This window comes from Chiloscyllium plagiosum, unplaced genomic scaffold (assembly GCF_037043375.1).
Source record: "Chiloscyllium plagiosum isolate Xiang-an unplaced genomic scaffold, Cpla_swu_hap1 HiC_scaffold_1, whole genome shotgun sequence".
Taxonomy (NCBI): domain Eukaryota; kingdom Metazoa; phylum Chordata; class Chondrichthyes; order Orectolobiformes; family Hemiscylliidae; genus Chiloscyllium; species Chiloscyllium plagiosum.
Window position 1 is genome coordinate 120,238,766 of NW_028270139.1, and position 18,310 is coordinate 120,257,075.

Consider the following 18,310-nt stretch of genomic DNA (forward strand, 5'->3'; position numbering starts at 1 on the left):
AATCCTGTGTGAAAAGTTGCCCCTCAGCTCTCTTTTAATTCTTTCACTTCTCACCTTAAAATCATGCTCGCCAGTTTTGAACTCTCCCACCTCAGGGAAAAGACCTTTGCTATTCACCTCATCTATGGATGAACTTCGGATCATTCGGGAGGCAGAGGGGGTCATAGATCAGAGTTATAGGGAAGTAGTAACTCCAAAGATGGCAGATAGATGGGTGACAGTGAGGGGGACTGGGAGGAAGCAGCCAGTGCAGGGACCCCCTGCGGCCGTTCCCCTCAAGAACAAGTATACCGTTTTGGATACTTGTGGGGGGGATGACTTACCAGGGGTAAGTAACGGGGCTCAGGTCTCTGGCACGGAGCCTGTCCCCGTTACTCAGAAGGGAAGGGTGAAGAAGAGCAGAGCAGTAGTAATTGGGGACTCGATAGTTCGAGGCACAGATAGGCGGTTTTGTGGGAACGAGAGAGACTCATGTTTGGTATATTGCCTCCCAGGTGCAAGGGTACGTGATGTCTCTGATCGTGTTTTCCGGGTTCTGGAGGGGGAGGGGGAGCAGCCCGAAGTCGTGGTCCATATTGGCACCAACGACATAGGTAGGAGGAGTGCCGAGGATGTTAGACAGGCTTTCAGGGAGCTAGGTTGGAAGCTCAGAGTTAGAACGAACAGAGTTGTTGTCTCTGGTTTGTTACCCGTGCCACGTGATAGAGATTCGAGGAATAGGGAAAGAGAACACTTAAATGCGTGGCTACAGGGATGGTGCAGGAGGGAGGGATTCCGGTTTTTGGATAACTGGGGTTCTTTCTGGGGACGGTGGGACCTCTATAAACAGGATGGTCTACACCTGAACCTGAGGGGCACCAGTATCCTTGGGGGGAGGTTTGCTAGTGCTCTTGGGGGGGGTTTAAACTAACTCTGCAGGGGCATGGGAACCCAGATTGTAGCTTCAGGGTGCAGGGCCTGGAGTGTAGGGAGGTTAGGAACATGGCATCAATTTCAAAGGAGGGTGCCTGTAAACAGGAAAGTGGCTTGAAGTGTGTATACTTCAATGCAAGAAGTATACGAAATAAGGTAGGTGAACTTGCAGCGTGGGTTGGTACCTGGGACTTCGATGTTGTGGCTATTACGGAGACATGGCTAGAACAGGGACAGGATTGGCTGTTGCAGGTTCCAGGATTTAAATGTTTTAGTAGGGTCAGAGGTGGGGGTAAAAGAGGGGGAGGTGTGGCATTGCTTGTCAAAGATAGTATTACAGTGGTGGAAAGGACGATGGATGAGGACTTGCCATCTGAGGTAGTTTGGGCTGAGGTTAGGAATAGGAAAGGTGAGGTCACCCTGTTAGGAGTCTTTTACAGGCCTCCTAACAGTCCTAGAATCATTGAAGAAAGGATAGGGAAGGTGATTCAGGAGATGAGTGACAGTAATAGGGTGGTTGTTATGGGGGACTTTAACTTTCCTGATATTGATTGGGAAAGCTATAGCTCAAGTTCGTTAGATGGGTCAGTGTTTGTTCAATGTGTGCAGGAGAGTTTCCTGACACAATATGTAGACAGGCCAACAAGAGGTGAGGCCATACTGGATTTGGTTCTGGGTAACGAACCAGGCCAGGTGTTAGAATTAGAGGTAGGTGAGCACTTTGGGGATAGTGACCATAATTCGGTGATTTTTACTCTCGTGATGGAGAGGGATAAGTGTGTACTACAGGGCAAGAGTTATAGCTGGGGTCAGGGAAATTATGATGCGGTGAGGCATGACTTAGGATGTGTGGCTTGGAAAAGTAGACTCCAAGGCAAGAGTGTAAATGATATGTGGAGCTTGTTCAAGGAGCAACTATTGAGTGTCCTTGATAATTATGTACCTGTCAGGCAGGGAGGAAAGGGTCGTGCGAGGGAGCCGTGGTTTAATAAGGAATTGGAATCCCTTGTTAAATGGAAGAGGGCGGCCTATCTCAAGATGAGACGTGAAGGTTCAATTGGGGCGATTGAGAGTTATAGGGTAGCCAGGAAGGACCTGAAGAGAGAGCTAAGAGCAGCAAGGAGGGGACATGAAAGGTCCTTAGTCGGTAGGATTAGGGAAAACCCTAAGGCTTTCTATAGGTATGTTAGGAATAAAAGAATGACTCGGGTAGGAATAGGTCCAGTCAAGGATAGTAGTGGGAAGTTGCGTGTGGAGGCGGAAGAGATTGGGGAGACACTGAATGAATACTTTTCTTCAGTATTTACTCAGGAACAGGGCATTGTCGTCGATGTGAATACTGAGTCACAAATAAGTAGAATGGATGGCTTTGAGGTATGTAGAGAAGAGGTGTTGGAAATCCTGGAAAAGGTGAAAATAGATAAGTCCCCTGGGCCTGATGGCATTTATCCTAGGATTCTCTGGGAAGCAAGGGAGGAGATTGCAGAGCCATTGGCCTTGATTTTTATGTCCTCTTTGTCTACAGGAGTAGTGCCAGAAGACTGGAGGATAGCAAATGTGGTTCCCTTGTTCAAAAAGGGGAGTAGGGATAACCCTAGTAACTATAGGCCGGTGAGTCTCACTTCTGTTGTGGGCAAAGTCTTAGAGAGAATTGTAAGGGATAGGATTTATGCACATCTGGATAGGAATAATGTGATCAAGGATAGTCAGCATGGTTTTGTGAAGGGCAGGTCGTGCCTCACAAACCTTATTGAATTCTTTGAAAAGGTGACAAAGGAGGTTGATGAGGGGAAAGCGGTAGATGTGGTATATATGGATTTTAGTAAGGCGTTTGATAAGGTTCCCCTTGGTAGGCTACTGCAGAAAATACGGAGATATGGCATTGAGGGTGAGTTGGAGGTTTGGATTAGGAATTGGCTGGATGGAAGAAGACAGAGGGTAGTAGTTGATGGCAAAGTTTCATCATGGAGTGCCGTCACTAGCGGTGTTCCGCAAGGATCTGTTTTGGGACCATTGCTGTTTGTCATTTTTATAAATGACCTGGAAGAGGGGTTAGAAGGTTGGGTGAGCAAGTTTGCGGATGATACGAAAGTCGGAGGAGTTGTTGACAGTGAGGAAGGATGTGGCAGGTTACAGCAGGATATAGAGAAGCTGCAGAGCTGGGCAGAAAGGTGGCAAATGGAATTCAATGTAGCTAAGTGTGAGGTGATTCACTTTGGGAAGAATAACAAAAAGATGGGGTACTGGGCTAATGGTCGGATACTTGGTAGTGTGGATGAGCAGAGGGATCTTGGTGTCCATGTACACAGATCTCTGAAAGTTGCCACCCAGGTAAATAGTGCGGTGAGGAAGGCATATGGCGTACTGGCTTTTATTGGTAGAGGAATTGAGTTCCGGAGTCCTGAGGTCATGATGCAGTTGTATAAGACTCTGGTGCGGCCGCATCTGGAATATTGTGTGCAGTTTTGGTCGCCATACTATAGGAAGGATGTGGAGGCACTGGAACGGGTGCAGAGGAGGTTTACCAGGATGTTGCCTGGTATGGAAGGAAGATCGTATGAGGAAAGACTGAGACACTTGGGGCTGTTTTCATTAGAGAAAAGAAGGTTTAGGGGTGACTTGATTGAGGTGTACAAGATGATTAGGGGGTTAGATAGGGTTGACAGTGTGAACCTTTTCCCGCATATGGAGTCGGGTATTACAAGGGGGCATAGCTTTAAATTAAGGGGGGGTAGATATAGGACTGAAGTTAGGGGTAGGTTCTTCACTCAGCGAGTTGTAAGTTCATGGAATGCCCTGCCAGTAGCAGTGGTGGACTCTCCCTCTTTATGGGCATTTAAGCGGGCATTGGATAGGTATATGGAGGATAGTGGGTTAGTATAGGTTAGGTGGGCTTGGATCGGCGCAACATCGAGGGCCAAAGGGCCTGTACTGCGCTGTATTCTTCTATGTTCTATGTTCTATGTCCCTCATGATTTTGTAAACCTCCATAAGGTCACCTCTCCTACGCTCCAGTGAAAAAATTCCCACACTATCCAGCCTCCCCTTAAAATTCTCCTCCGGTCTCCGTAAGATCCTTGTAATCTTTTCTGTTCCCTTTCCAATCTTGATGGGCTGAAGGGCCTATTCGTATGCTGTACTGTTCTTTGTTCTCTTTATTCTTTGTGATGAAAAAAAACTGGTAACTATAGACCAGTTAGTTTTCTATCTGTTATTGGGAATATATTAGAACTATTATAAACGATGTATTAGGTAAAAACAAGAACTGCAGATACAGGAAACCAGAAAACATCTATTCCTGATGAAGGGCTTTTGCCTGAAACATCGATTTTCCTGCTTCTCGGATGTTGCCTGACCTGCTGTGCTTTTCCAGCACCACTCTAATCTAGACTAAAGGATGTAATAGCAGAGTGTAATGAAATACATAATATGATCAAGCAGAGTCAGCACAGCTTCACAGATACTTACAGATAACTGGTGTTGTAAATTCTTCACTTGCTGCTGAAGTGTCTCAAGCTGTTGGTTTTGCCTTTTGAGAGTGCTTGCAGTAAAAGAAATTTGAGAAAGGCTGTTGAGTGCCTCTTTCAGTTTGCTCACTTCCTTGGACAATTCGCTGTTCTGTGTAAACACCAAAATACAATATGCTCAATTGGTGTGAGACAGTAGATTTGTTTTGCAAGGACCAGAATTTGGTATGATGTTCCCATTTGTATTGTTTTTAAAACAGGGCTTCTCTAGAAAATACATTTGAAAAGAGAAGCTGGGAAAAGTAATAGAAATGCTAGCACTTGAGCTTATTCCACAATTCAATTTGAATTCAGTAGGTTTGAGAAACGTTTTGTGTAATAATACACCTCAAAGGCCACACTGAAAATAAAAACAGAATCTGGCTTGAAACTCTCAGTCATTCAACAATGCTTAGAATATTTGACCTTCTCCACAGATGCTGCCTAAACTATCAAGTGTTTCTGAATCAGACTCCTGCAACACAAATAAAACCCTAATTTGGAATGAACTGCTGCTGCATGGGTGTTCCAAGGAGTAGATGAATTGGCAGTGCGAGAGTGGCAGGATTAGATTCCAATATCGTTCTTACCAGCTTCTTATATTGCTGTTGAGAAGAACAGCTTTATATAATAAATAGACTCAAAATATTTTGCTGAGAACCAAATTACAGGAAAATGAAGCCTTCTTACATTTGGAGAAAGGTTTCTAAATTTCAATAAAATTCAATAACAGCAGAATTGAAACATTACATCAAATATATTCCAATGAATGGCTTCCTAAGATTGTATAAAATAATTTCATTGAAGAGGTCACAGTCGTTTTGTTTAATTATTGTCAATTATTTATATAATATGGAGGTCTTTATTGTGAGGTTGATGGATAAGGCAGTCATTGGAGTTCGGTGATGAGGGCATGATGAATGCACCCCATAACAGAATTGAGGCTTATCAGAAAGTGATTCGTCCGTGACAAATATCTATCAAGTATTCCAACTAAAAAATCCACAGAGTCCAAAATAAAAGTGAACAGCAAAACTGGACTTCAAATCTTACCTTCTTGTCTTTATCTTCTTCCAGCTTCAAGGACTCTTTAATCTGCTTTTGCAATTCTTCAACTGTTTGCTGCATGTCATGGCTTCTAACACGAAGCCTTTTGATTTCTTGTTCCTTGGCCCCAAGCTGCGCTTGAACTGCATCGTGCTCACTCTTTGCTAGCAGGTGGTCTTTCCGAGCTTGGGCAACTTCAGCTGATGCCTTTTCTTGTTCTTTCAGTAGATCATTTATTTTAGCATTTAATCGATTGGACTCAGCCTCGAGTGAGACTTTCAATTTCTCATGCTCTGATTTTGGAACCATCGCCTCTTGAACAGCAGCTGTTTTTGTTGCCAGATTTCCTTGCAAGATATTCAGCTCTATTTCTTTCTGCTCAAGCTCTTGCTCCATCTGGCACATTTTTCCATTAAGAGTTTTTATTGTATTTTCATGAGTCATTTTAACTTGATTATGTTCAGAGAGAGGTACAGAAGTCTGGTTTTGAAGCTCAAGCTCCCTCTGCAACATTGTATTGTCCTGCTCAGCTTCCTTAACTTTTATCTCCATCTCTGATAGCTTTTCCTTTAATTCATCTACAGAATCATTCAAAACTTGTACTAGTTGTTCATGTTGTTCTTTGTGGATATAGTTTGAATTAATATGCTTAGATGCCACTTCAGTCTTTTTATTCTTCAGTTGTTTTAACTCACATTTTGCTTCATTGTATTGCTGTGTGATTTCAGTTATTTGAGTATTCAGCTCATCCACTGTTCTGTTCAATGCTGTCACCATCTCTTGCAAATAGTTGTCTCTTTCAGACAAGGTCTGATCGTTCAGCTTTTCTTCCAGCTTTTTAATTTCTTCTTGTGCTTCCTCATACTTCTCAATTAAGAGAGCCTTCTCTTGACTGATATTCTCCAGAAGTAAGCTTTGAGAGTTTTTTAATTCCTCACACTCGTCCACAGACATACATTTGGTCAAGATTTTATCTTTTATTTCCAGCAATTCTTCCATTTCTCTGAGGTTGCTACTGGCCTTGTCTTCATCTTCCAAAGCTCTTTTAAGTCTTTGCTTTAGTTCTTCGATCTCATCCTCGTAGGTCTGAGTCAGCTCTTCCAAATTTGGTAAAGGTATATGTTTTTCCTTGCAGCATAAATCCTGTTGTACCTGTTCTCGCAGACTGGAAAGTTCTTTCAGTGCCTCATCATATTTGCTTTGTGTTTCTCGAAGCTTCTCTTCAAGACAATACCCATTCTCATTAATTTCTCCTGACGTCTGATTATTTTCCTCAGACAGTTCAGTTAACAAGCCCATTGCTAATGCATGTTGAGTTTCTTGGTCAGATACATCCTTTTCCCCTGTATTACTGTTCCTCTCTTCAAAAGTTTCTGTTTGGAGTGAACTATTTGACAGATTTGAAAACATCTCAGCTCGGAGGTTTGTAATTTCAGCTTCTGCATTTTTATACAGTTCCTTTAGCTGGATATAATCAGCTTTAAGGGTACTTTGGGAATCTTCTGAATTAAAATTTAAATCAAACGATGTTTCTAGATTTTGTCTTGATTGCTCATCCCGTGGTAATGTGCTCGTTACAATGTCCTGTGAATGCTTTCCCTGTAAATGAAATCAAATTCAAAATTAAACAGTAATATACCAGTTTAAAAAAGTGAACACTTTCATAAAAATATCTTTGACAAATCTTGTTTTGCCAAGCTACAGCGTCAGGTACAATTTGTCTTAATTACACATGAAGGACACTGCAATTTATAGCAAGCAATCTGACCATAAAGAATACTGTCCACAAATTTCTAAGTTCCCTGATGTCATCATTAAATTTGCCACCAAGTCGTGGGGATCATTTGGCAGCTACAATACTTTAAGACAGAAATTAGGAATTGTTTTTTAAACTCTAGTGGGTCATTACTTGGTGAAATTCTCTTCCCCAGAAAACAGTGGTGGCTGGGTAGCAACTTATCCGAGGCTGAATTGGATAAATCTTCACTAGACCAAGGCATCCAGGATAATGGGGCCAGATATGAAGGTGGAGTTAAGACTACAATCAGTTTGTCACAACCTTATTGAATCATGAAGCAGACTTGAATATCAGAACCCCGCTCCCCCCCAGGCCATTCGGCCCATTAAGTCCACACCAACCCTCTGAAGACCATCCCACCCAGAACCATCCCCCTACCCAATCCCTGTAACCCTGCATTTCCCCTGGCTAATCGTCCTAGCCTGCACATCCCTGGATACTATGGACAAGGCATGGCTAATCCACCTAACCTGCACATCTTTGGACTGTGGGAGAAAACTGGAACGCATGGAGAAACCCATGCAGACCCAGAGAGAACATGGAAACTCTACACAGACCAAGGCTGAAATTGAACTCTGGTCCCTGGTGCTGTGAGGCAGCAGTGATAACCATTTACCAAGAAGTACAAACTGACTTACTCCAGTTCATAATTTCTATGCTCCTATGTTGCCAGCAAACTACAAAGTCGGCAAACATGATTATTTAAAAAACAGTTCTTTCATGAGATGTGGGAATTAACGGAAAGGCCAGCATTTGTTTAATTAGGAGAAAGTGAGGATTGCAGATGCTGGAGATCAGAGCTGAAAAATGTGTTGCTGGAAAAGCGCAGCAGGTCAGGCAGCATCCAAGGAGCAGAGAATCGACGTTTGTCTTAGCTGATGTACAACCTCATCCGTTCTTCCCTTTGAACAATGCACAGTGGCATCTAAATGATGCACTGCAGTATCTCACCAAGGCTCCCTTGGCAACAACTTTCAAAGCCACAAATCTATCACCAGTTGCAACACGTGCGTAGAAATACCACCATTCTTTCATCGTTGTCCAAAATCCTAGAACTTTCATCCTAACAACAATGTGGGTGTCCCTACACCTCAGCAGTCCAAGAAGGTGGCTCACTGTTGCCACCTGTAGACCATATAGTGATGGGCAATGTAAAAGTCAGAAATTGCTGGAAAAATTCAGCAATAAACCCTTCTTCAGGAATTTAATTATTCTTTAAGCAGTTAAGAGCCAATCACACTGCTGTGGATTGGGTCACATGTAGATCAGACTAGGAAAGGATTGCAAACTTATTTCACTAAAAGCCATTAGTGACACAAATGGGTTTAGGATAATTAATGATGGTTGTCTCATGGTTACCATCACCAACATCGGCTTTTATTAACAAAACATAAATACACCAGCAGTCGTGGTGGAAATTGAATTCATGTCACAAAGCATTAGCACTGTGCCCCCCCCCACCTCACCCCCGCTCCACCAGTCACAAACTGCAATCCAAGATGTTAAAAAAAAAGCACCATTTTTTTACTTAATATTTTCAGGAAACTAATGATTAAGATTCAATTAAGATGAAAAAAAAAACAATGTGAACATAAACATTTAAAAAATGATTGGGGTATGTTCTTTTTTTTGTTCATAGGATATGAGCTTTACTGGCTAGGCAAACAATTATTCACATCAGAAAAAACCAAAGAACTGGGGACCTTGAAAATCAAACAAAATAAAAAATTGCTGGAAAAACTGAGCAAGTCTGGCAGTATCTGTACAGAGTAAGTAGAGTTAATGTTTGGGCAATTCTGAAGAAGGAGTCATTAGATCCAAAACATTAATTCTGCTTTTTCTCCATAGATGCTGCCAAACCTGCTGAATTTTTCCAGCAATTTCTGACTTTTACATTGCCCATCACTATCTGGTCTACAGGTGGCAACAGTGAGCCACCTTCTTGAACTGCTGAGGTGTAGGGACACCCACATTGTTGTTAGGATGAAAGTTCTAGGATTTTGGACAACGATGAAAGAATGGTGGTATTTCTACGCACGTGCTGCAACTGGTGATAGATTTGTGGGTTTGAAAGTTGTTGCCAAGGGAGCCTTGGTGAGATACTGCAGTGCATCATTTAGGTGCCACTGTGCGTTGTTCAAAGGGAAGAACGGATGAGGTTGTACACCAGCTAAGACAATATCTTTCCTGACACAATGAGAATTACATTGCACACCGTACTTCATGTGTATTTTAACCAAGCTCCTGTACAATTGAAGCAAAACTTCAGTATAATACTCAAATCCCCCGCAATACAGGCTAGCATTTAGTAGCCATCCGAACAGCTTGCTGCACCTGTATGTTAACCTTCAATAACTTATCAAAAAGGGCAACTCGGTCCTTTTGTACTTTTTAACCTTTTAACATTTAAGAAATGATTGACAGATCTGGTTCTTATACCAAATTTCTTGTACCTCACATTTCCCCACATCATATTTCATTTGTCCATGCTCTTGCCTATTTACTAAGCATGTCCAAATCCTCCTGAAGCGGTTTTACACCTTGCTTCCCATTTAGCTTTGTATCATCTGCAAATATGGAAATATTATGGTGGGCGGCACGGTGGCACAGTGGTTAGCACTGCTGCCTCACAGCGCCAGAGATCCGGGTTCAATTCCCGCCTCAGGCGACTGACTGTGTGGAGTTTGCACGTTCTCCCCGTGTCTGCGTGGGTTTCCTCCGGGTGCTCCGGTTTCCTCCCACAGTCCAAAGATGTGCAGGGTCAGGTGAATTGGCCATACTAAATTGCCCGTAGTGTTAGGTAAGGGGTAAATGTAGGGGTATGGGTGGGTTTCGCTTCGGCGGGTCGGAGTGGACTTGTTGGGCCGAAGGGCCTCTTTCCACACTGTAATCTAATCTAATCTAATTACTTTTGGTCCCCACCTCCAAATAACAACTGGGGCTCAAGTAGTGACTGTTGAGGCTTCCCCAAAAATCACAGCCTGCCAATCACCCACTGTTACCCACTCTCTGTTTAGTTAATGCAGCACATTACCTGCTATCCACTATGCTTTAATCTTTCAAACAGTTCTCTAGTGGATGACTTGATCAAAAATCATCTGTAAATCTATGTATACTATGTCCATTGACTTTTCCTTACCAATCTTGTTCGTAACATTTTTGACCAGTTTGTCAAACACGATTTCCTCATTTAGAAATCCACGCTGACTATGGCCAATCAGATCGTTAGCAACCAAGGGAATAAAGTTTAAATCTGCACACTAACTTCATTCATGACCCATTTTGCCACTGTTTGAATAATATATTTGTGCTTAATATTAATGATTTTTGAATTATTTTGTTGAAGAAACCTGGTGAAAGTCTGATTTATTTTAGATAGCAATAATGAAGAGAAACAAATTGACTACTTTGGGACTTGCTTTCTTCTCTGCCCTAATTTTACCCTGCTGTTTACTCTTTGTCTCGGCATCAAATGCAATCCTTGATCCTCGGCTCATACGTAATATTATGAAAGATGCACTTGTAAATAATACTACGCTGAAATATTTCTCTCACCATAAATTTCAATGGCAAGCTCAATAACAATTACTAGTAGACTAAACAATGACGGATCATAATTTGAAAGTACAGATATCAATATCAAATCTGTAAAGGTATTCAAATGTTAATAAATAATTAGTAAAGAATCATAGATTATCCAAAGTACCTGCAATATCCCCCACAGCTCTTTATTTTGCACCGCAAGAGAAGCAATTTGGGATTGCAATGCCATTATTTGGTCTGGTTCTTCAACAAACGAGGTTTCAGATGTTTTGCTTCCACTACCTAAAAGGGAATCAGTTATTGTATCTGAGATTATGTCACAGCATTTTAAAAAATTACCTTTAATATATTTGAAATGCCGAATGAAGGTCATCTCAACGGTAAACTAAATGAAGGACATTCACTGACCAATATGATAAAGAATTGCAGTGAACAGATACTATGTGAATACACTGAGCACGGTTCAGATTGAAGCTATTATTTTTACATGTGGTTCAAATCTTAAAAGAGTAATGCATTGCAACTGTGGAAAAGGGAAACGAGTTAAAAGAAAAATCAAGTGAGTTGAATGTTTAAAAATCAATATAAACTGATCAAAGTTACATTAAGAATAGGATGCCAGCCGTTTTATATGGTTACAATCCATTGAAAATAAAATAAAATGAATATTATGGTGATTACATTACTATGCATGATGTATTTTCTTTAAATTCACTTGTTGAATTTTGGCGTTGCTGGTTGGTCAACATTTACTGTCTGTCCCTAATTGCCCTTGAAAAGGTGGTGGTGAGCTGTCTTCTTGAACTGCCACAGTCCACATGTTGCAGGTTGACTCACAATGCCATGAGGGAGTGAATTCAGGATTTTGACCCAGCGACAGTGAAGGAATGGTGATATATTTCCCAGTTAGGATGGTGAATGGTTTGAATGAGAACTTGCAGGTGGCAATGTTCCATGTATTTGCTGCCCTGGTCATTGCAGATGGAAGTGGTCATGTGTTTGGAAGGTGTTGTCTCAGGATCCTTGATGAATGTTTGCAATACATCTTGTAGATAGCAGATACTGCTGCTACTGAGTGTTGGTGTAGGGAATGGATTATTGTGGATGTGGTGACAACCAAGCAGGTTGTTTTGGCCTGGATGGTTTCAAGTTTCTTCAGTGTTATTGGAGCTGCACCCATCCAGGTAAGTGGGGAGTGTTACGTCACACTCCTGACTTGTGCCTTGTAGATGGTGTAAGGCTTTGGGGAGTCAGGAGGGGAGTATTTGGCACAGCATTCTTTGCCTCTGACCTGTTGTAGCCACTGTGTTTATGTGGTGAATCCAATTGGGTTTCTGGTCAATAGTAACCCCCAGAATGTTGATAGTAGTGGATTCAATGAAGGTTAGATTGTCTCTTATTCATGATGGCCATTGCCTGGCATTTGTGTGGTGCAAGTATTACTTTCCTATTGTCAGCCCAAATCTGGATATTGTCCAGATCTTACTGTACTTGAACATGGACTGCTTCAGCGAATGGTGCTGAACACTGTGCAATCATCAGCAAATGCCCCCACTTCTGACCCAATGGAGCAAAGGGTATTGATGAAGCAGCTGAAGATAATAGTGTCCTAGGTAAAGACACTAGGTCTGAGGAACTCCTGAAGTGATGTCCTGGAGCAGAGATGACTCACCTCCACCTCCAACAACCACAATCATCATCCTATGTGCCTTGTATGACTCCAACCAGTGGAGAGTTTGCCCCCTGATACTCATTCATTCCAGATTTTCTACGGCTCCTTTATGCCACACTGGGTCAAATGCAGCCTTGTTGTCAAGGGCTGTCATTCTCAATACCTCACCTCTGGAATTCAGCACAAAAGTGTCCTTGTTTGAACCAAGACGGTAATGAGGTCAGGAGCTGAGTGGCTCTGGTAGGAATAGTCTGGGTATCATTGAACAGGTTATTGCTTGAAAGCACTACTGATGACAACTCCCATCACTTTACTGATGATCAAGAGTAGACTGATGGGGCATTAAGTGCCCAGGTTGGATATGTCCTGTTTTTTATGTGCAGAACATACCTGTGCAATTTTCCAGTCAGCTAAATGCCATTGTTGAAACTGTACTGAAACAACGTGGCGAGAGGAGCGGCAAGGCCTGGAGCACAAATCCTGAGCACTATTACCCAGAGGCCACAGCCTTTGTGGTATCCAATGCTTCCAACCATTTCTTGATATCTCGTTGAGTGAATCAAATTGGCTTAAAACTGGTATTTATGATGATGGGAACCACTGGAGGAGGCCAAGATGGATCATGCAATCAACAATTCTGGCTGAAGATTGCAGCAAAGTATTATTTTTTGCATGCTATATCGGACTCTTCCATCATTGAGGATGGGGCTATTTATGGAGCAGCCTCCTCCAGTGACTTGTTCACCACCATTCACGACTGGATGTGGCAAGACTGCAGAGGTTAGGCCAATCCATTTGTTGTTGGATTGCTTAGTTCTGTCTATCACTTGCTGCCTATGCTGTTTGGCATGCAAGTAGTCCTGTTTGATAGCTTTGCCAGGTTGACACCTGATCTTCAGGTGTGCCTGGTGCTGCTGAACCAGGGTTGATTCTCTGGCTTGATGGTAATGGTTGAATGGGGGAATATGCCAGGCCATGAGGTTTCAGAGTGTGCTGGAGTACAATTCTACTGCTACTGGTAGCCCACAGTGCCTCATGGATGTCCAGGCTTGAGTTGCTAGATCTGTTTGAAGTCTGTTCCATTTAGCACAGTGATAGTACTACACAACATGATGAAAGTTATTCTCAGTGTGAAGACAGGACTTTGTCTCCACAAGGGATGTGCAGTGGTCGCTCTTATTGAAACTGTCACGGACGGATGCATCTGCAGCCGACAGATTGGTAAGGATGAGGTCAAGTATGTTTTTTCCCTCACCACTTGCTGCAGACCAAGTCTAGCTGCTATGTCCTTTAGGACCTGACAAGATCGATCAGTAGTACTGCTGCCAATGGTAGACATTTAAATCCCCCAGCCATACCTCATTTTATGCCCTTGTCACCCTCAGTGCTTCCCTAAGTGTTATTCAACATGGAAGAGTACTAATTCATTAGCCAAAGAAGAATGGAATGAGATAATCACCAGGTGCTTTCCTTGCTCATGTTTAACATGAAGCTATGATACTTCATGGGGTCCACAGTCAACATCGAAGACTCCCAGTGCAACTCCCTCCTGACTGTATCCCACTGTGCCACCATCTCTTCTGGGTCTGTCCTGCCAGTGGATCAAGACATGCCCGCGGATAGCGACGATGGTGCCTGGGACATTGTCTGTCAGGTGTGATTCCATGAGTACGACTATGTCAGGCTTCATTTGACCTATCTGTGAGACTACTCTGCCTATTTTGGGCCCCAGATATTCATAAGAAGGACTTTGTCTTCACTTTATAACTGATGGAACATACAAATTAATGTGGCAGGGGTCAGAGAGATGTTACTGAACACAGCAGGGCTGGTGGTCTGAGGTGTATTTGTTTTGGTGTGAGGTGTATTATAGGTAAGGCAGATAAACTTAGAGTTTAGATTAATTAAAGAACCTATGACATTGTAGTTATTACAGAAATTTGGTTGAGAGAAGGACAAGACTGGCAGCTTAATGTTTCAGGGATGTAGATGTTTCCGGTAAGATAGAGAGGGATGTAAAGAGTTGGGCGAGTTGCATTACTAATTAGGGAGAATATCACAGCGGTACTTAGAGACGATACTTTGGAGGGCTCATCCAGTGTGGCCACATGTGTATATAAGGAATACCATTTCAGGAACAGTGACCAGAATTCTGTACGTTTTAAATTACTACAGGATAAGAGTAGTCCACGGGTGACAGTACCAAATTGGGGTAAAGTTAACTAACATTAATCAGGAACTGGGGTATGTAAATTGAGGGAGACTGTTTGAGGGTAAATCCATTTCTGACATGTTGGAATCTTTTAAAGGCCAGTTGATTGGAGTTCAGGACCAGCACGCTCCTGTGAAAAAGAAGGATAAGGACGGGAAGATTCTGGTACCTTGGATGACAAGAGAAATTGAGAGATTAGTCAAAAAACAAAAAGGGAGGAATATGCAAGGCTGAGGAAACTGAAGGTAGACAGAACCCTCAAAAGAACATAAATACACCAGGAAAGAACTCAAACAAGGAATTGAGAGGGAAAAATGGAGCCATTTGGCAAACAGGATTAAGGGAAATCTCAAAGCATTTTATATGCGGGGTGGCACGGTGGCACAGTGGTTAGCACTGCTGCCTCACAGCGCCAGAGATCTGGGTTCAATTCCCGCCTCAGGCGACTGACTGTGTGGAGTTTGCATGTTCTCCCCGTGTCTGCGTGGGTTTCCTCCGGGTGCTCCGGTTTCCTCCCACCATCCAAAGATGTGCAGGGTCAGGTGAATTGGCCATACTAAATTGCCCGTAGTATTAGGTAAGGGGTAAATGTCGGGGTATGGGTGGGTTGTGCTTCGGTGGGTCGGTGTGGACTTGTTGGGCCGAAGGGCCTGTTTCCACACTGTAATCTAATCTAATGTATATAGTAAACAGGAAGGTAGCTAGGGAAAGGTTAAGTCCAATTAAGGACAAAGGAAGGAATTTTTGCGTGGAACTGGAGGAAGTGGGTGAGATCCTTAACGAATACTTCGCATCAGTTTCGCAAAGGAGGTCATAGAGATGGTGAGTCTTGAGAGGGGTATGTTGATTTTCTAAGGCATGTCAATATATAAAGTGAGGTGGTGTTGTGTGTTTTTATAAGCATTAAGGTAGACAGAAAAGCCCCAGGGATCTATCCCAGAATGCTAAGGGTGGCAGGTGAGGAAATTGCTGGAGCCTTGTACGAAATCTTTATATCCTCATTAGTCATAGGAGAGATCCCAGAGTACTTGAGAATTGTCCACATTGTTCCTTTATTTAAAAAAAAGCGGGATAATTTGGGAAATTACAAACTGGTGAGCCTTACATTAGTGGTAGGAAAATTATTGGAGAAGATACTTAGGGATATGATTTACCCATGTTTGAAAAAATATGGACTTACAAGCAAAAGGCCGCGTGACTGTGCAGGGGCGACTGCGTCACACAAACTTGTTTGAGTATTTTGAGGAAGTGACGATGATGATTGATGTGGGCGGGGTGGACTTTACCAAGGCCTTTGGCAAGGTGTCTCATGGCAGGCTGATAAAAAAGGTGAAGTCACATGGAATTGGCGATGAATTGATATGATGGATACAGAACTGGCTTAGTCATAAACGACAGAATAGTGGTGGAAGAATTTTTTCTTACAGGAGATCTGTGACCAGTGGTGTTCCACATGGATCACTGCTGGGACTCCTGTTGTTTTTAATGTACATAAATTACTTGGAGGCATTGTAGGTGGCCTGATTAGTAGGTTTGCAGAAGACACAAAGATTGGGGAGCTGCAGATAGTGAGGAGCTTTGCCAGAGTATACAGCAGGATACAGATAATCTGGAGATCTGGGTGGAGAAATGGCTGATGGAGGTTAATCTGATCAAATATGAGGTGGTACATTTTGGGAAATCTAATGCAGAAGGGCAATAAATAGTAAATGGCAAAACCCTAAGTAATATCAATGTAAAGAGGGATTAGCAGTGTAGGTTCACAGTTGCCTGAAAATGACAACACAAGTGGTTAAGGTGGTTGGGAAGGTATGTGGCATGATTGCCTTCAGCATCGGTGCACAGAGTATAAAAATAGCAAGTCATGTTACAGCTGTATAGAACTTTAGTTCTACTACATTTGGAATGTTGTGTACAGTTTCAGTTGACACACTACTGCAAGGATGTGGAAGCTTGGGAGAGGGTACAGAAACGTTTTACCAGGATGCTGCCTGTTTTGGAGGATATTAACTAGGAGGAGAGATTAGAGCTGGAAATGTGTTGCTGGAAAAGCGCAGCAGGTCAGGCAGCATCCAGAGAACAGGAGAATCGACGTTTCGGGCATAAGCCCTTCTTCAGGAATGAGGAAAGTTTGTCCAGCAGGCTAAGATAAAAGGTAGGGAGGAGGGACTTGGGGGAGGGGCGTCGGAAATGTGATAGGTGGAAAGAGGTCAAGGTGAGGGTGATAGGTCAGACTGGGGTGGGGGCGGAGAGGTTGGGAAGAAGATTGCAGGTTAGGAAGGCGGAGCTGAATTCGATGGATTTGACTGAGACAGGGTGGGGGGAGGGGAAATGAAGAAACTGGTGAAATCCGAGTTCATCCCTTGTGGTTGGAGGGTTCCTAGGCGGAAGATGAGGCGCTCTTCCTCCAACCGTCGTTTTGTTGTGGTCTGACGATGGAGGAGTCCAAAGACCTGCATATCCTTGGTGGAGTGGGAGGGGGAATTGAAATGTTGAGCTACAGGGTGGTTGGGTTGGTTGGTCCGGGTGTCCCAGAGGTGTTCTCTGAAACGCTCCGCAAGTAGCCGGCCTGTCTCCCCAATATAGAGGAGGCCACATCGGGTGCAGAGGATGCAATAGATGATGTGTGTGGAGGTGCAGGTGAATCTGTGGCGGATATGGAAGTTTCCTTTGGGGCCTTGGAGGGAGGTGAGGGGGGAGGTGTGGGCGCAAGTCTTGCACCTCCTGCGGTTGCAGGGGAAGGTGCCGGGAGTGGAGGTTGGGTTGGCAAACCGACCGACTCCCACAGCTACCTGGACTACACCTCCTCCCATCCTGCCCCCTGTAAAAACGCCATCCCATTCTCCCAATTCCTTTGACTCCGCCGCATCTGCTCCCAGGAGGACCAGTTCCAAAAATGCACAACCCAGATGGCCTCCTTCTTCAAGGACCGCAATTTCCCCCCCGACGTGGTCGACGATGCCCTCCACCGCATCTCTTCCACTTCCCGCTCCTCCGCCCTTGAGCCCCGCCCCTCCAACCGCCACCAGGACAGAACCCCACTGGTCCTCACCTACCACCCCACCAATCTCCATGTACAGCACATCATCCGCCGTCATTTCCGCTACCTCCAAACGGACCCCACCACCAAGGATATATTTCCCTCCCCTCCCCTATCAGCATTCCGTAAAGACCACTCCCTCCGTGACTCCCTCGTCAGATCCACACCCCCCACCAACCCAACCTCCACTCCCGGCACCTTCCCCTGCAACCGCAGGAGGTGCAAGACTTGCGCCCACACCTCCCCCCTCACCTCCCTCCAAGGCCCCAAAGGAAACTTCCATATCCGCCACAGATTCACCTGCACCTCCACACACATCATCTATTGCATCCTCTGCACCCGATGTGGCCTCCTCTATATTGGGGAGACAGGCCGGCTACTTGCGGAGCGTTTCAGAGAACACCTCTGGGACACCCGGACCAACCAACCCAACCACCCTGTAGCTCAACATTTCAATTCCCCCTCCCACTCCACCAAGGATATGCAGGTCTTTGGACTCCTCCATCGTCAGACCACAACAAAACGACGGTTGGAGGAAGAACGCCTCATCTTCCGCCTAGGAACCCTCCAACCACAAGGG

General features: G+C 43.9%; 1 protein-coding gene across 6 annotated transcripts in view; it reads right to left on the reverse strand.

Annotated features, from left to right (window-relative positions):
* rai14 (retinoic acid induced 14) overlaps positions 1-18,310 on the reverse strand; it is a 273,963-nt gene that overhangs the window by 11,653 nt on the left and 244,000 nt on the right. For all 6 annotated transcript variants that reach the window (XM_043681189.2, XM_043681270.2, XM_043681357.2 and 3 more), the window contains 3 exons: positions 10,970-11,088; positions 5,472-7,064; positions 4,381-4,530 (listed from right to left, as the gene is read on the reverse strand). In XM_043681189.2, coding sequence (XP_043537124.2) covers positions 4,381-4,530; positions 5,472-7,064; positions 10,970-11,088 — 1,862 coding nt within the window. The remainder of the gene's footprint in view (positions 1-4,380; positions 4,531-5,471; positions 7,065-10,969; positions 11,089-18,310) is intronic.